Genomic DNA, 15,349 nt, shown 5'->3' on the forward strand with positions numbered 1-15,349 from the left:
GATAGGTCCTACGTACCAGGAACCAGGTGCTACAATATATATATATATATATATATATATATATATATATATATATATATATATATATATATATATATATATATATATATATATATGTTTGAACTCACAAACTTATATAATTTCACAATATAAAAGCAACTCTTATCCCACCCCATCGATCCTCACAACGACACGATCTAAACTCTCGTATCTAAAACCTTCCTCTTTACCTGATCCCTACTCACATATCTAAAACTAATCTATTCACCTGATCCATACTCCCGGATCTAAAACTAATCTCTTCACCTGATCCGTACTCCCAGATCTAAAACTAATCTCTTCACGTGATCCATACTCCCGGATCTAAAATTAATCTCCTGATGTGATTTATACTCCCGGATCAATAACTGTGCCCAATCCATACTCCCGGACTAGGGACAATTAACTTAATCTTAGTACATACTCCTGGACTAATAACAAGTTTATCTCTTTACTTGATCCATACTCCCGGATCTAAAACTAACCTCTTGATCTCATTATCCAACACATCTTTTATCACCCACCAACAATCTCATCTACCCATATTCTACCCAACATATTTGTAAATATAAAATACATATACAGTTTAACTCATTTAAAACTTCATAAAACATCCATTCCACTTTCCACACTCATCTCGAATAAACAACAATATATAAACACATAGCACGTATTTCATAGCAAATACTTCATATTGATGTGTTAGAAGATAGTGACTACGCACTCACCCAAAACAAATACTTAATACATTCAAACGATACTTGTATTAAAATCGTGTTTAGGAAATGGACTATACACTCACTTGATAAGACTATGATCGGACAACACCTCGTCTATTAAAATAATATTCTTCGCTGAAACCGGGATGTTTTCTCCAACACCGGGCTTCACGCGGGCAGAGTTTCGGCTCGAAAACTATATTTCTCGGGATCTTCGGGGCTTCGGGACTTGCTTCGGGTGTCGGGATTGATACCGGGGCTTCGGGGGTAAAACTTGTCAAGAAATAGGAAGTATAAGGGGTGGAAGATAGAAATTGAGCAACAACCTCGGCTGCCCTCGCACCCTTTATATAGGGTCTGATCCTCGGACTACGCTGGGCGTACCGAGGCCCTTACGTTGGGCGTAGTTCGGATAGGAGAGCCGGTGGCGAAATCTCGGTGGTGCTACGCGACCCTCTCTTGGACCACACAAGGCCGAAGTACGCTGGGTGTAACTCCTTCCGACGCGGAGCGTACTTCGCTATCGACATGAACGCGGGGCGTACTCCTAGGTACGTTGGGCGTACCCTTTGGATCAGACCGAACTCGTCAACTCTTCAGATATTATCCGAATAAATAATTAAATTTATATATTTTAATTATTTAAAAACTTCAGAAAATCATATCTTCCTCATACGAACTCCGTTTTCGACGCTCTTTATATCCACTCGTAAGTGGGAACGTATCTACAACTTTCGTTTAGACTCTGTCGGCTAACCTTGACTTTATTTTTAATATTATATTTTTAACAGGCCGGGACAGGAAATGTCCGTTAAAAATTCATATCTCCTTCATCCGGCGTCCGTTTCCGTCTGTCATTTTACCGTTGCACTACTATTAACGAGATCTTCGATTATCGTTTAGATTGTTTCGGCTAAAAATCACTCGGTCTCATATTCGAGTTTTGGGTTGTACACTGCTAAGCTGAAACTTAGAAAAATCATAATTTCTTCATACGAAGTCAGATTTGGATGTTCATTTTATGCATACTATCGGTTTAACGAACTCTACGACTTTTATTTAGATCGCTAAGGCTAAATATCGCTCTAATGTAAATTCACTTTTTACGTCGCGTTGTGTCGTATCGGCTCTGTCACGAAACTTCAACAGGTCATAACTTCTTCGTTATAACTTGGATTTCGGCATTCTTTATATATTTGGAATCCTTGTCACGACCACTATAACCTAGTTAAGATTATTCATTCTAAATAATCTTTTATCAGAAAGTCACTTTGATGCTTATCTTTTCTAAATTGACTAGCCTGGATCTACGGGCGTTACAAGTCGCGCCTTATATGTGTGTACTTTCCCATCCATGTTGGTCTTCTTCTTGAAGATCCATTTGCACCTGATGTCTTACGACCCGGTACATTGTCAACCAAGTTCCAAACTTGATTGTCATACATGGACTGAATCTCGCTTTCCATAGCCTCTTTCCATTTTGTAAACTCGGGGCTTGCCATGGATTCATTGTGGTTGTTAGGTTCATCCAGATTTACCAGTGTGCTATCACTGATAAATATATCACCTTCAACTGTTATATGAAAACCATATAACACAGGTGGAACACTAACTCTACTGGAACGCCTTAGAGGTACGGATTCGTCAATTGGTTCAACTAGAGTTTCCTCCTCAGGTTGATTGCTAGTGTTTGAGGTCCTTCGCCGATTGACTCTTGAAGTTCTTCAAGGTCAATTTGCCTCTCACTGTCCCCTCGACATATGAGTTCTCTCTCACGAAAGACTCATCTCCTCGCGACGAAGACAACATTGTCACTCGGTCTATTAAAGAGATATCCAAAGGTCTTCTGTGGGTAGCAGATGAAAATACATCGCTCACTCCGAGTTTCGAGCTTGTCATGAGTCTCGCGTCTCACGGAAGCCTCGCAACCCCCAACTTTGATGTGTGCTGACAAGGGAACCTTCCCTGTCCACGTCTCGTGAGGTGTTTTGGAAACCTTTTTGGTAGGGACTAGATTAAGGGTATGGGCGGCAGTCTCTAAGGCATACCCCCAAAATGAGATAGGTAACGAAGCTTGATTCATCATGGAGCGAACCATGTCTAGCAAGGTTCGATTGCGCCTTTCAGCCACACCATTTAGTTGTGGTGTCCTAGGTGGCGTTAATTGTGAAACAATTCCACATTCCTTAAGATAGTCTAGGAACTCGATACTAAGATACTCTCCTCCTTAATCAGATCGCAACATATTTATCTTCCTACCCAATTAATTCTCCACTTATTGCTTAAACTCTCTGAACTTTTCAAATTTTTCTGACTTATGCTTGATTAAGTAGATATAGCCATAGTTGTTATAATCATCAGTGAAAGTCACATAGAAACGGCTAGCATCCCTTATGGTGGTTCTAAATGGTCCACACACATCAGTGTGTATGAGATCCAACAAACCTTCACCCCTTTCATAAGTACCAGTGAAGGGTGACTTCGTCATCTTTCCAAGTAAACAAGATTCGCAAGTAGTTTAGAACTTTGTGTTAAGTTAGGGTTTTGGTGTTGAGCACTTAATAGCCATGCAAGATCATAAAGTTGGAAACTTTATGATTTAGAACGTTATTTGGGATTAGATACGGGCTTTGGACCAAAGAAATTAAGAGAGTAAGAACTTAATGGGAAATTTGCCATCTGACTGAGTATGTTGGGAGTACTTTTGAGTACGTTGCGCGTACTCCCTTGAAGCCCCACTTCTAGATTAGTGAGTGCGTTGGGCGTACTCAGCCTGAGTTGACTAAGTTGACTTCTTGACCTTTGACCTTGAACAGGTTTGACTTAGGGGTATTTTGGGTATTTTGAGCTGTAATTGAGATTTGGTCACTGTTTGATCTATAGGCGACGTGTTGGGTCAGCAGTTGTAGCTGTGACATGTTCAACTGTCTTTTTCAGACTATGAGGTGAGTTTTCCTCACTGTACTCGTGGGTCGAAGGCACCAATGACGGCCCATTGGAATTTGTATTGTGATATATTGGATTGATGTTATACTGAGTATGTGTTAGACTAGTAGATCTGTATGATTACCTATGCTCACTGAGTATGCATTAGATTGGTAGATTTGTATGATTACCTATGTTGCTGGTTATTGATTGTTATTGTCTATATGTCGACATGTAATGTTTATTGGGTTGAGGAGGCCATGCTTTGTGCTGAAGGTCAAGATACCCGGGGCGATCCAGATAGACTGAAGGCCTTCGAGGCGGTCCAGTTAGGCCGAAGGTCCGAAGAGCGGTCTAGATAGGTTGTAGGCCCTAGGAGGCGGTCCAGTTAGGCTGAAGGCTCATATATGCATGATGTTATCTGTATTGGCTGTGTGTGTTACTTTGGAGAAAACTCACTAAGCTTTGGCTTACACTTTAAGTTTTATATTTCAGGTACTTCAGATGATCGTGGAAAAGCAAAGGCGTGATTGTGCACATCCTTCTGGTTTGATCATATTGGATTTTGGGATACTCTAATTTGTGATTATTATTTTTGGGAACAATGTTTTGTAAACAGTTATGGTTTTTGGTTGGGTTTAAAAATGAAAATTTTACCTTGATTTTTTTGGGATGTTACAAAAAGATACTTGATTTGGAATGATGCTCCTTCCTCATCCATGAAGCCTAAAGCCTAAATGTCCATTCACCACCACATCACTTAACCAATAATCTTTTATTGTCATTCTTTTCATAACACACTTGATAGCCATTTGCTACAACATAATTACAAAACATGTATTTCAATTGTTTAAGATTGATAAATCTCATACCTAGAATGGGCAACTACTTCTTCCAAGGTACATCTTCATTGAACCTTTTTTTAACATTAACAACCAGGACATTATCATCTTCATCATCTTTTGGGACATCATCACACGTGGCAACTTCATTATCATTTTCCTGACTTACTCTTTCATGGGTTACTCATTCCATGTTGTTCATCACTGGACTCATGAAGTCGGTTAGGTCAATACAACCATCCATTTCCATTAACATGTTTGATACACCTGAATACTTGTCCTCCTTATAACTACTAATTTCATCAGACAATACTTGTATATTAGTACCAAATTGGTTAATGTACACCAACAGTTGGCATCCACAACCATAAGCAATGTCAATAAAATCTTAATATTTAATTTCATTAGAAATCAATCTTAAACTTTGTGGGAATTCTATATCTGGCATACAATAATAAACCTTCTCACACGTCTCTTGTGTAAATCGTTCAAGAAAAACAAAAAACTCTTTTACATTCATACAAGCAAAATCGATATTCTCAAAGACATGATGTACACCATCAGAGTAGCAAAATGGTTTGTTGATGAATACACCTTGGAAATGATCATTGATCTTGACGAATGTTGCCATGGAAAGGGTTCTTGAATGGGAACAAGTGTTTTTTTTTTTTTTTTTTTTAATAAATTTTGGTTCAGTTGAAAGAAAGAAACAAAAGAGCGTGTAATTTATATCCGTTTGTACACATGGCCATTTCATTCAATGACATGACATTACCATTTGATTGCACAACATTCATTTTAGTATCTGACCTACAAATTAACGTGTTACCCGATCATTTCTTCAATTATGATGTTTTAAACCATTGAAAATATACTTCATGCCCTTAAAGTACAAAAAATAAAAATAACTAAGTGACCTTTTAAAATAAACGAGAAAACTTCGTTGGATTAAAAACGACATTTTCCCTTGGTTTAATTTGAAATTACATTTCATTGTACATGCAAACTGCATATAACTATCATGAGTCGAGATCATCTATTTTCCCACATCTTGCAACAATTATAGTGTTATTACATTTTGCAGAGTAAATATAACAACTGTTGGTAACAATATAGTTTGTTAGACATAATTTGAGTCGTATTGAGAACTCATACATGTCTCCAACATGAATTTTAATCTTATTACATTACGATATGCTCATGAACTGGGTACTCAACACCCACATCAAGTTCATTTTGATGATCATTGCCCCCTCATAATGCACATTTGCTTCAACTATAACTTCATCATCCATATTACATGTTGATATCATTTAGTTGGTATATGCACATTGTAAATAGACCCTTGTACTTAGCAATGGTCGATTCGGACCCCGCCTTTTGGTTCATAATCCCTATACATTCCATGAAGATCTAACTCCATATTGTTTAAGCCATCACAAATATCGAACTCATAATAAAATGACTCGTCATGTAATTATTAGGTAAATCAACACCTATAAAAGATATGATCACTACTCTTGCTAATGATTTACAATAAAGCAAATGCTCAACAAAGAAGCTTACAAGTGCTTTAACGAAGGCAAATTAGAGCTCAATTTGCCATATGATTCAACATCTTCAAACAATTTCTTTCAAACACATTTAAAAGCGAAAGCTTAATCGGACAAGATAAACCTTCTTTTTGGAATGATGATATTTCTTTAGCCAAGATCATGTCTAACACATTAGTACAAAAACTTCAAATAAAATCCCAAATCACGATACCTAAATTTTTTTCCAAAAAAATGGAATAACTATAAATTAGACATTATTGTATTTCGCATCTAGAACTTGTACTTTTTGTATCTTATACTAGAAACCGGTTTCACACTTTCACTTCATCGTATGCTAAACCAGAAGAAAAACATCAACTTATAATAAAATTAAACCCCCAAAAAAACCTTCTTGTGTGCTCTCCAGCTATTCTTTCCAAATCCATCGATCACTTCTGTTCAATGGATCTACCATTCCTGATTCAATCAATTTGAGATCTTGAATCAGGTGGTGGGTTCAATTCAATCAGTCAACTTGAACTGTTGAGGAGTTGAAAGATTCAAGGGTATGAAGATACCTTGTTGCACGGTTTGTCAGACAAGGTACAACGAAGAAGATAGGTGTCCGTTGTTGCTTGAGTGCGGCCATGGATTCTGTAAAGAGTGTTTGTCCCGTATGTTTTCATCAGCACCATCAGACACTACTCTTCCGTGTCCACGATGTCGCCAAGTCTCCGTTGTCGGTAACTCCGTCCACGCGCTACGGAAGAACTACGCTATTTTGGGGCTAATCTCTTCTGCTTCCAATAGCGATTTTACCGACGAGGATGATGACGATGAGGATGATGGGTTGGTGGTGGTGGTGGATAGAGACCGGCGCAGCTGTGGGTCCAACGCTTCCAGTTCTAATGGCTTAATCGAACTTGGTTCGCACCAGGATTTGAGGATGGTGAGGCGGATTGGGGAAGGGCCAGGGCGGAAGGGGAGCGGAGTTGAAATGTGGTCGGCGGTGTTGTCTGGGAAATCAGGGAGGTGTCGTCACCGTGTGGCGGTGAAGAAACTTGTGGTGATTGGGGAAGATACTGATTTAGTTTGGGTACAGAATGAGCTTGATGATTTGAGGCGTAAGTCGATGTGGTGTAGAAATGTGTGCAAGTTTCATGGGGCAACGAAGGTGGATGAGTGTCTTGCTCTGATCATGGATAAATGCAATGGTTCTGTTGAGACAGAGATGCAAAGAAACGAAGGGAGACTCACTCTTGAGCAAATCCTGAGGTTTGTTTCTGTGTTAAATTGTATTTAAGCAATTCAAACAATTTCTCTTTGTGATTTACTTGTTTCTTGTTAGATATGTTTGATTTGATTCACAACATATGAAGTAAGCTCTATGTTAAAAAAAACCACCTTTTGCCTAAAGAATTTCAAACCTATAACACCCTAGTATTTGGGAACAATAGACATGACGTAAACCATTAGAAGGAAGCTCCCTGTTGCAAAGCATGAATCCTCATTAGGGTTACAACTCCTATAATGTTAAAATTGATGAATGGAATGTAAGGGTAAAGTGGTTATTTAGTCTCATTCAGACAGTTTATTCAGTCTAGATAAGAACAGTCCATATGTATACAACACTTTATCCAGACAAACATTATTACCCATTCAACCACTTTACCCTAACATATCTAAGATTCCATTTCTAGTATATTCCAAATCTAGTAATTATTACTATTATCTAATAATCTTCTTTCCTTCCTCTTTTTAATAGATATGGTGCAGATATTGCTCGTGGGGTGGCTGAACTACATGCAGCAGGTGTGGTTTGTATGAACCTTAAACCATCAAATCTTCTTTTAGATGAAGAAGGTCGTGCAGTTGTTTCCGATTATGCCCTTCCTGCCATTTTAAAAAAACCAGCTTGCAGAAAAGCCCGATTAGAGTGTGATTCCTCAAGAACTCATTCATGCATGGATTGCACAATGTTAAGCCCAAACTACACAGCTCCAGAAGCATGGGAGCCTGTTAAAAAATCTTTAAATATTTTTTGGGATGATGCCCTTGGTATATCACCTGAGTCAGATGCATGGAGTTTTGGGTGTACATTAGTAGAAATGTGCACTGGTTCTGTTCCGTATGTATAAATTTTAATATATATTTTTTATATTCCTTGACTTATACACGTTGTATTGTTACTTAAAATGTAAAAAATTGGTAACTTTTTTTTGTAGGTGGGCTGGATTAAATGCTGAGGAAATATATCGTGCAGTTGTTAAGGTGAAAAGACAACCTCCACAATATGCAAGTGTAGTAGGTGTTGGAATACCAAGGGATTTGTGGAAAATGATTGGTGATTGTTTACAGTTTAAGGCACCTAAAAGACCGACTTTTAGTGCTATGCTTGCAATATTTCTTAGGCATTTACAAGAAATACCTCGTGGGCCTCCTGCAAGCCCAGATAGGTAAGGGTTTTTTTCTTTTTTACTTAATCTGGACATAATGAGTTAATGAGCTGTTTGATATGCCTCTTATTTGGTCTGACTTGGTCAAATTCAGACTGCTTGATACCACAATTAGAAGCCTCTGATTCGCTCCTATTGCTTCTGATTAATAAGAGGTTGGGTCTGACTCAATCAGACCTTGACTTACTTCATGTTAGAATTGATGTATATTGTGAAAATTGTGTGTTGGAATGTGAGGGTATAAGGGTCATTGAGTCTCATTCAAACGGTTTATTCGGTCTAGAAAAGAAACGAACTTTATGTATACAATGTTTTATCCATGCATACATCATTACGTATTCAGTCAGTTTACCCATACATGACTCAATGGGAAGAAAAAAACAAAAACAACCCCCAAGTCTTGTAAAGTTTTCAAAAAGAAACAACACATCATATTTACAACATTTTCTCAAATTGCAGTGATGTAATTGTATACCCGAAAGCAAATGGGACGATGCCACCTGTCCCTCCAACCAACTTAGAAGTTGTCCATGATTATCGAACTCTTTTACATACAATGGTTTGTGAAGGGAATGTTTCTGGTGTGAGGTCAGTATCAGTATCCAATTATACATTTTTCACATTCTTTCTTTCATTTTATAATCTATGCATTCCTTTAATTTTTGGAATACAGTGAGTTGCTAGCAAAGGCTTCATCAAAAAACGATGTCAACACGTTTCATTCTCTTCTAGAAGCTCAAAATGCAGAGGGCCAAACTGCCCTCCACCTGGCATGCAGACGTGGCAGTTCTGAACTTGTTGAAGCTATTTTAAGTTATCGAGAGGCCAATGTGGATGTACTTGATAAAGATGGGGACCCACCACTTGTGTTTGCTCTTGCAGCAGGGTCCCCAGAATGTGTGCGTGCTCTTCTTAGTAGATATGCTAATGTGAGGTCTAGATTGAGGGATGGATTTGGTCCTTCAATTGCTCATGTTTGTGCATATCATGGTCAACCAGATTGCATGCGTGTAAGTTTTCTGTAATTCTATGCAATAAACAGCAATGTGCTTTCATTGATTTGTTTATATGTAGATTTCTCAAAATTTTTTAAATGTTCTAATATTTTTTATAAAAAAAAAAACTATAGGAATTGCTAGTGGCTGGAGCTGATCCAAATGCAGTTGATGATGAAGGTGAATCTGTATTGCATAGAGCAGTGACAAAAAAGTACACAGAGTGTGCTCTTGTTATATTGGAAAATGGGGGATGTAAATCCATGGGTATCTCAAACTCGAAGAATCTCACGTACGTGTAAAATTTATGTTTTCTTATGTTTCTAGAAGCTAATTTCAATCAATTTTGAGTTATATGGGACTTAATCAGTTAATTGTATGATTCAATAGGCCTCTGCATTTATGTGTGACAACATGGAATGTAGCTGTTGTTAAAAGATGGATTGAAGTTGCATCCTCTGAAGAAATTGCAGAAGCCATAGATGTACCTAGTCCTGTGGGGACCGCATTGAGTATGGCAGCTGCTTTAAAGAAAGACCATGAAGCTAGTAAGTTTTAAAAAAAATCTCATATTCATGATTCATCTTAATCACTTTTTTATTGCTAAATATTACCCTAAATATATATATATATATATATATATATATATATATATATATATATATATATATATATATATTTGTTTAATTTTGTTGCAGATGGTAGAGAACTTGTACAGATTCTTCTTGCTGCTGGAGCTGATGCTACTGCTCAAGACACTCAACATGGGCGCACAGCTCTGCATACTGCTGCTATGACTAATGATGTGGAGTTGGTTAAAGTAAGTTTATTTGTTTTTTTGTTTATTCTTCCATCAGTTTCCTCAAGTGTGGTGACATTTTCTCTACAGAATGACATGATTGAGTTGAATTGGGTCATTAACTGCTGTTTTGTTTGAACAGATTATTCTTGATGCTGGAGTTGATGTGAACATAAGGAATGTGCAAAACACCATTCCTTTACATGTGGCATTGGCAAGAGGATCAAAATCATGTGTTGGAATGCTTCTTTCTGCAGGAGCAAATTGTAATTTGCAGGTTCCTATTCCTTTCCCTCTATCAATTCTAAATTGGATATTTGTTTGTTATGAATTATTTTTTTATGGCTCTAACAAGGGTGCTGCTTGTTTTCAACTTTTTTTTTTCTTTTCAGGATGATGAAGGAAACAATGCTTTTCATATAGCTGCTGATACAGCAAAGATGATACGTGAAAATCTGGAGTGGATCATTGTTATGCTTAAATATCCAGGGGCTGCTGTAGAAGTCAGGAATCACAGGTACTTCCATTGATTTGTTTATTATATCACCCTACTTTCAAAAATCTACCCACTTATAGCAAAATATAATCCAAAATATAATAATTTTCATTTAGCACTTATATCTATCTATGTATTTGTGATGGATGTCAGTGGTATGACACTACGTGACTTCTTGGAGGCCCTTCCTCGGGAATGGATTTCAGAGGATTTGATGGAGGCACTTGCAAACAAAGGAGTTCATTTATTTCCAACAATGTCAGTATCTTTCTTTCATTTTCTAATATACGTCTTTTCTATCTGCATTTCAAAAAAAGACTTGATTTTTTTTTTCTTTCAAATAGATACCAAGTAGGTGACTGGGTGAAATTCAAAAGTACAGTAGCCACACCAACATACGGGTGGCAAGGTGCAACACACAAAAGTGTTGGTTTTGTTCAAAGTGTCCCTGATAAAGACAATCTTTTTGTCTCATTCTGTTCTGGTGAAGCCCGTGTACTTGCCAATGAAGTTATGAAAGTCATCCCATTGGACAGAGGCCAACATGTCCAACTCAAACCAGATGTCAGAGAACCAAGGTACGATTACATAAGACAAGTTGTACTGTGTTTGGCATGCATTAGACACACAGACTTTGATGCCAATAGGACAAAAGTTGGAATCTTTTGTCCTACCCAAAAAGTAATTCTTATAGTTAATACATATTTTACAAAAAAAATAAAAAAAATGATAATCTTGACAGATTTGGTTGGCGTGGGCAATCGAGAGAGAGTATTGGAACTGTTCTTTGTGTTGATGATGATGGGATTTTGCGGGTCGGGTTTCCTGGAGCATCCAGAGGATGGAAGGCCGACCCGGCAGAAATGGAGCGGGTTGAGGAATTTAAAGTTGGAGATTGGGTTCGGGTCCGACCCGCTCTTACAACAGCTAAGCATGGGTTAGGGTCGGTTACACCAGGAAGCATTGGTATTGTGTATTGTATTAGACCCGATAATAGTTTGTTGTTGGAACTCAGTTATCTTCCAAATCCATGGCATTGTGAACCCGAAGAAGTTGAACCCGTTGACCCATTCAGGGTATATATATATTTTTTATTGTTGCTATTTCTTGATATATAATTATACTAAATACAATATTTCAACTTATGTTTATTATCAATGTCTACAGATTGGTGATCGTGTATGTGTGAAGAGGTCAGTTGCAGAGCCTAGGTATGCTTGGGGTGGTGAAACACATCACAGTGTTGGAAGAATTATTGAGATAGAAAGTGATGGTCTCCTGATAATTGAAATTCCAAATAGGCCCATACCATGGCAAGCTGATCCTTCTGACATGGAAAAAGTCGAGGACTTTAAGGTAAATTAACAAACATCTTTGGGTATTTTATTTTCTTTAACAATTATGACTTATGAGCGAATTATGTGACATGGCAGGTTGGAGATTGGGTGAGGGTTAAGGCTTCAGTGTCTTCACCTAAATACGGGTGGGAGGACATAACCAGGAACAGTATCGGGTTAATCCACAGTTTAGAAGAAGATGGTGACATGGGAATCGCCTTTTGCTTCAGAAGCAAACCCTTTTCATGTTCAGTGACAGATGTCGAAAAAGTAGCACCTTTCGAATTAGGTCAAGAAATTCATATAATTTCTTCCGTCAACCAACCACGCCTCGGATGGTCAAACGAAAGCCCCGCCACCGTGGGTAAAATCGTCCGAATCGACATGGATGGAGCTTTAAATGTATGTCAACTTAACTCCTTTTTTTCTCCATTAACTCATTCAAAAACCATTTCCAATTTCCATATCTTTTTCTTTTCCTTTTTCTCAGGCTAAAGTGGCTGGAAGACACGGGTTATGGAAAGTATCTCCTGGAGATGCGGAAGTCCTTTCGGGATTTGAAGTAGGCGATTGGGTTCGATCAAAACCGAGTGTAGGAACTCGACCTAGTTACGATTGGTATAGTATTGGAAAAGAAAGTTTAGCAGTTGTTCATAGTGTACAAGACACGGGTTATCTAGAATTAGCTTGTTGTTTCCGTAAAGGCAAATGGATGACTCACCACACGGACATTGAAAAAGTCCTCGGGTTCAAAATCGGGCAGCACGTGAGATTCCGGGCAGGGCTAGAAGAACCGCGATGGGGTTGGCGAGGCGCGCAGCCCAACTCCCGCGGCGTTATCATCAACGTGAACGCGGATGGCGAAGTACGCGTCGCGTTTTTCGGGCTGCCCGGATTGTGGAGAGGCGACCCGGCGGATTTGGAAATAGAAAAAACTTTTGAAGTTGGAGAGTGGGTTCAAATGAGTGAAACCGCAAGTGTTTGGAAATCAATCGGCCCGGGTAGTATCGGGATTGTACAAGGGATTGTATATGAATCGGACGAATGGGCAGGGAATATTTCGGTAGGGTTTTGCGGGGAGCAAGATCAATGGGTCGGCCCGTGTACAGATCTCGAACGGGTCGAGAAGCTCACGAACGGGCAACGGGTTCGGGTGAAACCCTCGGTGAAACAACCGCGGTTCGGGTGGTCGGGCCATACGCATTCCAGCATCGGGGTGATTTCGGGTATCGATTCGGACGGGAAGCTAAGGATGTATACCCCCGCGGGTTCAAAGTCATGGATGCTTGACCCGTTTGAAGTGGAAGTGGTTGAAGAAGAGGAGCTCCATATTGGGGACTGGGTCCGGGTCAAACCGTCTGTGACCTCCCCGGTTCACCATTGGGGGGAGGTGACTCATTCGAGCATCGGGGTGGTGCACCGGATGGAGGAGGGTGATGTTTGGGTGGCGTTTTGTTTCTTGGAGCGGTTGTGGCTGTGTAAGGCGGGGGAAGTGGAGAGGATCCGGCGGTTTGTGGTGGGGGACAGGGTGCGGATCAAGAAGGGTTTGGTTATCCCGCGGTGGGGGTGGGGGATGGAGACGCATGCGAGTAGAGGTCAGGTGGTGGGGGTGGATGCGAATGGGAAGTTAAGGATTAAGTTTCAGTGGCGGGAAGGGAAGCCGTGGATTGGTGATCCGGCTGATATCGAACTTGATGATAGTGAAAATGGGCTGCCAGCTGGCCGGATTTTGTAGGTGTCAGGTGGTGGTTTAAAAAAAAAAATATATTATATAATATATGAGATCGATTTAGGAAATGGGTGGTGATATGACAGAGGTAAGGGTATTTAGGTAAATAGTCTCTATATATATATTATATGATGATTGCTGTTTATTTAATTCTACTATACAGAGAGAGGCGTACGTAACATAACTGATAAACACCATTTGATATTTGTTTTTCTTGTTTGTAGACGTTAGACATGGTGTGGGTTTTTGTTTCATGTATCTATCTTTAACTCATATTATGCCTTCCTTGTTCATATTATTATTTTTATACACTGGCCTTCTTGTTTCTTCTTTTTTAATTCAATCGCTGCTTTGTTCTAAATTTTAAATAGAGGTCTAAAAAACATCATAAAAACTAAAAATCATCTTTTATCTTTCTTCTTCAAGGAACACAACCTATCCATGGCCATGAGAATAAGGGTGTAACTAACTTGAACCAGGTGAGATACTCGAGACCAATTCGGAAAATACTTGAAATAGATTTTGTTCAAATCGAGGTTGAGCTAATAAAATATATTATTTAGTCAAGCTTGAGTATTACTCGGCTTGTGAAGCTCTTTACAAGCTGAATTGAGTTACAATCTTAGTCGTATTTCTATTTCAATTTAACATAAACTTATATTTTTAATAATTAGTCTAGTCGAGTTGAATGAAAGTGTCGGTTATTTTATTGAGCTCAAGCCCAAGTTTGAAATTGAGGCTTTAGTCGAGTTTCGAGTCCAAGTTTTCTAGTCGAGTTGAGTATCGAACTATACAGTACTTACTCCGCTTGATTACACCGTACATGGGAATGGGATGATGCATGTTGTAAAAGGAACGAAATGTGCTGGTCTTTCATCTTTATTCTTCAAGAAACAAGCCCAAACCCTACCCCTGCCCATGGGATGATGTTGTATATATATATATATATATATATATATATATATATATATATATATATATATATATATATATATATATATATATATATATATATATATATATATATATATATTAAGATTCTTATTTCGCCTATAACCAAGATTTATATTACAACATTTTCCATCATCTTTAGAAATCATGACTATTTTAATGACATGAGTTTGTCAAATCAATAAATTGTCAAAGAAGCGATTTTTGTGACAGGCAAGATGTTGTATGTAGGGATGAGCTATAACAAAAATAGGCCGAACTCGCTCAAAAATTTCATCTTCTATTCCAATGGCATATAATTTTTTTCTTTGAAACGAAAAATCTAATCTATTTATAAACTACTTTTTAATTCAACTTACTCATAAACTAGTCATTAAATCCACTTATGTCCACAATGGGACTTGAACCCTCAACCTTAAGGAAGGAGGACAATACTAAATATCGTTGGGCTAAAAGCCCTTTGGTCTATGGCATTAATCTGCATGATTTGGCACAACATCCATTAGTATTATACCATGGATAAAAT

At 38.4% G+C, this 15,349-nt stretch overlaps 1 protein-coding gene across 1 annotated transcript; it reads left to right on the forward strand.

Moving 5' to 3' along the window:
- The first annotated feature begins 6,407 nt into the window (after positions 1-6,407).
- LOC111880629 (E3 ubiquitin-protein ligase KEG) lies at positions 6,408-14,183 on the forward strand. Its single transcript, XM_023877050.3, has 16 exons — positions 6,408-7,335; positions 7,826-8,188; positions 8,286-8,516; positions 8,976-9,104; positions 9,190-9,526; positions 9,646-9,803; positions 9,902-10,059; positions 10,210-10,331; positions 10,453-10,587; positions 10,703-10,827; positions 10,960-11,064; positions 11,151-11,384; positions 11,549-11,882; positions 11,974-12,162; positions 12,240-12,545; positions 12,634-14,183. Exons 1-16 carry the CDS (start codon positions 6,629-6,631, stop codon positions 13,876-13,878), a joined length of 4,878 nt encoding a protein of 1,625 aa, XP_023732818.2. The 5' UTR covers positions 6,408-6,628; the 3' UTR covers positions 13,879-14,183.
- The last annotated feature ends 1,166 nt before the right edge of the window (positions 14,184-15,349 follow it).

Source organism: Lactuca sativa, chromosome 7 (assembly GCF_002870075.4).
Source record: "Lactuca sativa cultivar Salinas chromosome 7, Lsat_Salinas_v11, whole genome shotgun sequence".
In the NCBI taxonomy this organism is placed as follows: domain Eukaryota; kingdom Viridiplantae; phylum Streptophyta; class Magnoliopsida; order Asterales; family Asteraceae; genus Lactuca; species Lactuca sativa.

Bases quoted from the DNA above. Each gene is read 5' to 3' on its own strand.
- LOC111880629 (XM_023877050.3), top strand. From the start codon at position 6,629: ATGAAGATACCTTGTTGCACGGTTTGTCAGACAAGGTACAACGAAGAA. The intron at 8,517-8,975 runs GTAAGGGTTTTT...CTCAAATTGCAG, and splicing joins CCTCCTGCAAGCCCAGATAG to TGATGTAATTGTATACCCGA. The intron at 11,065-11,150 runs GTCAGTATCTTT...TCTTTCAAATAG, and splicing joins GTTCATTTATTTCCAACAAT to ATACCAAGTAGGTGACTGGG.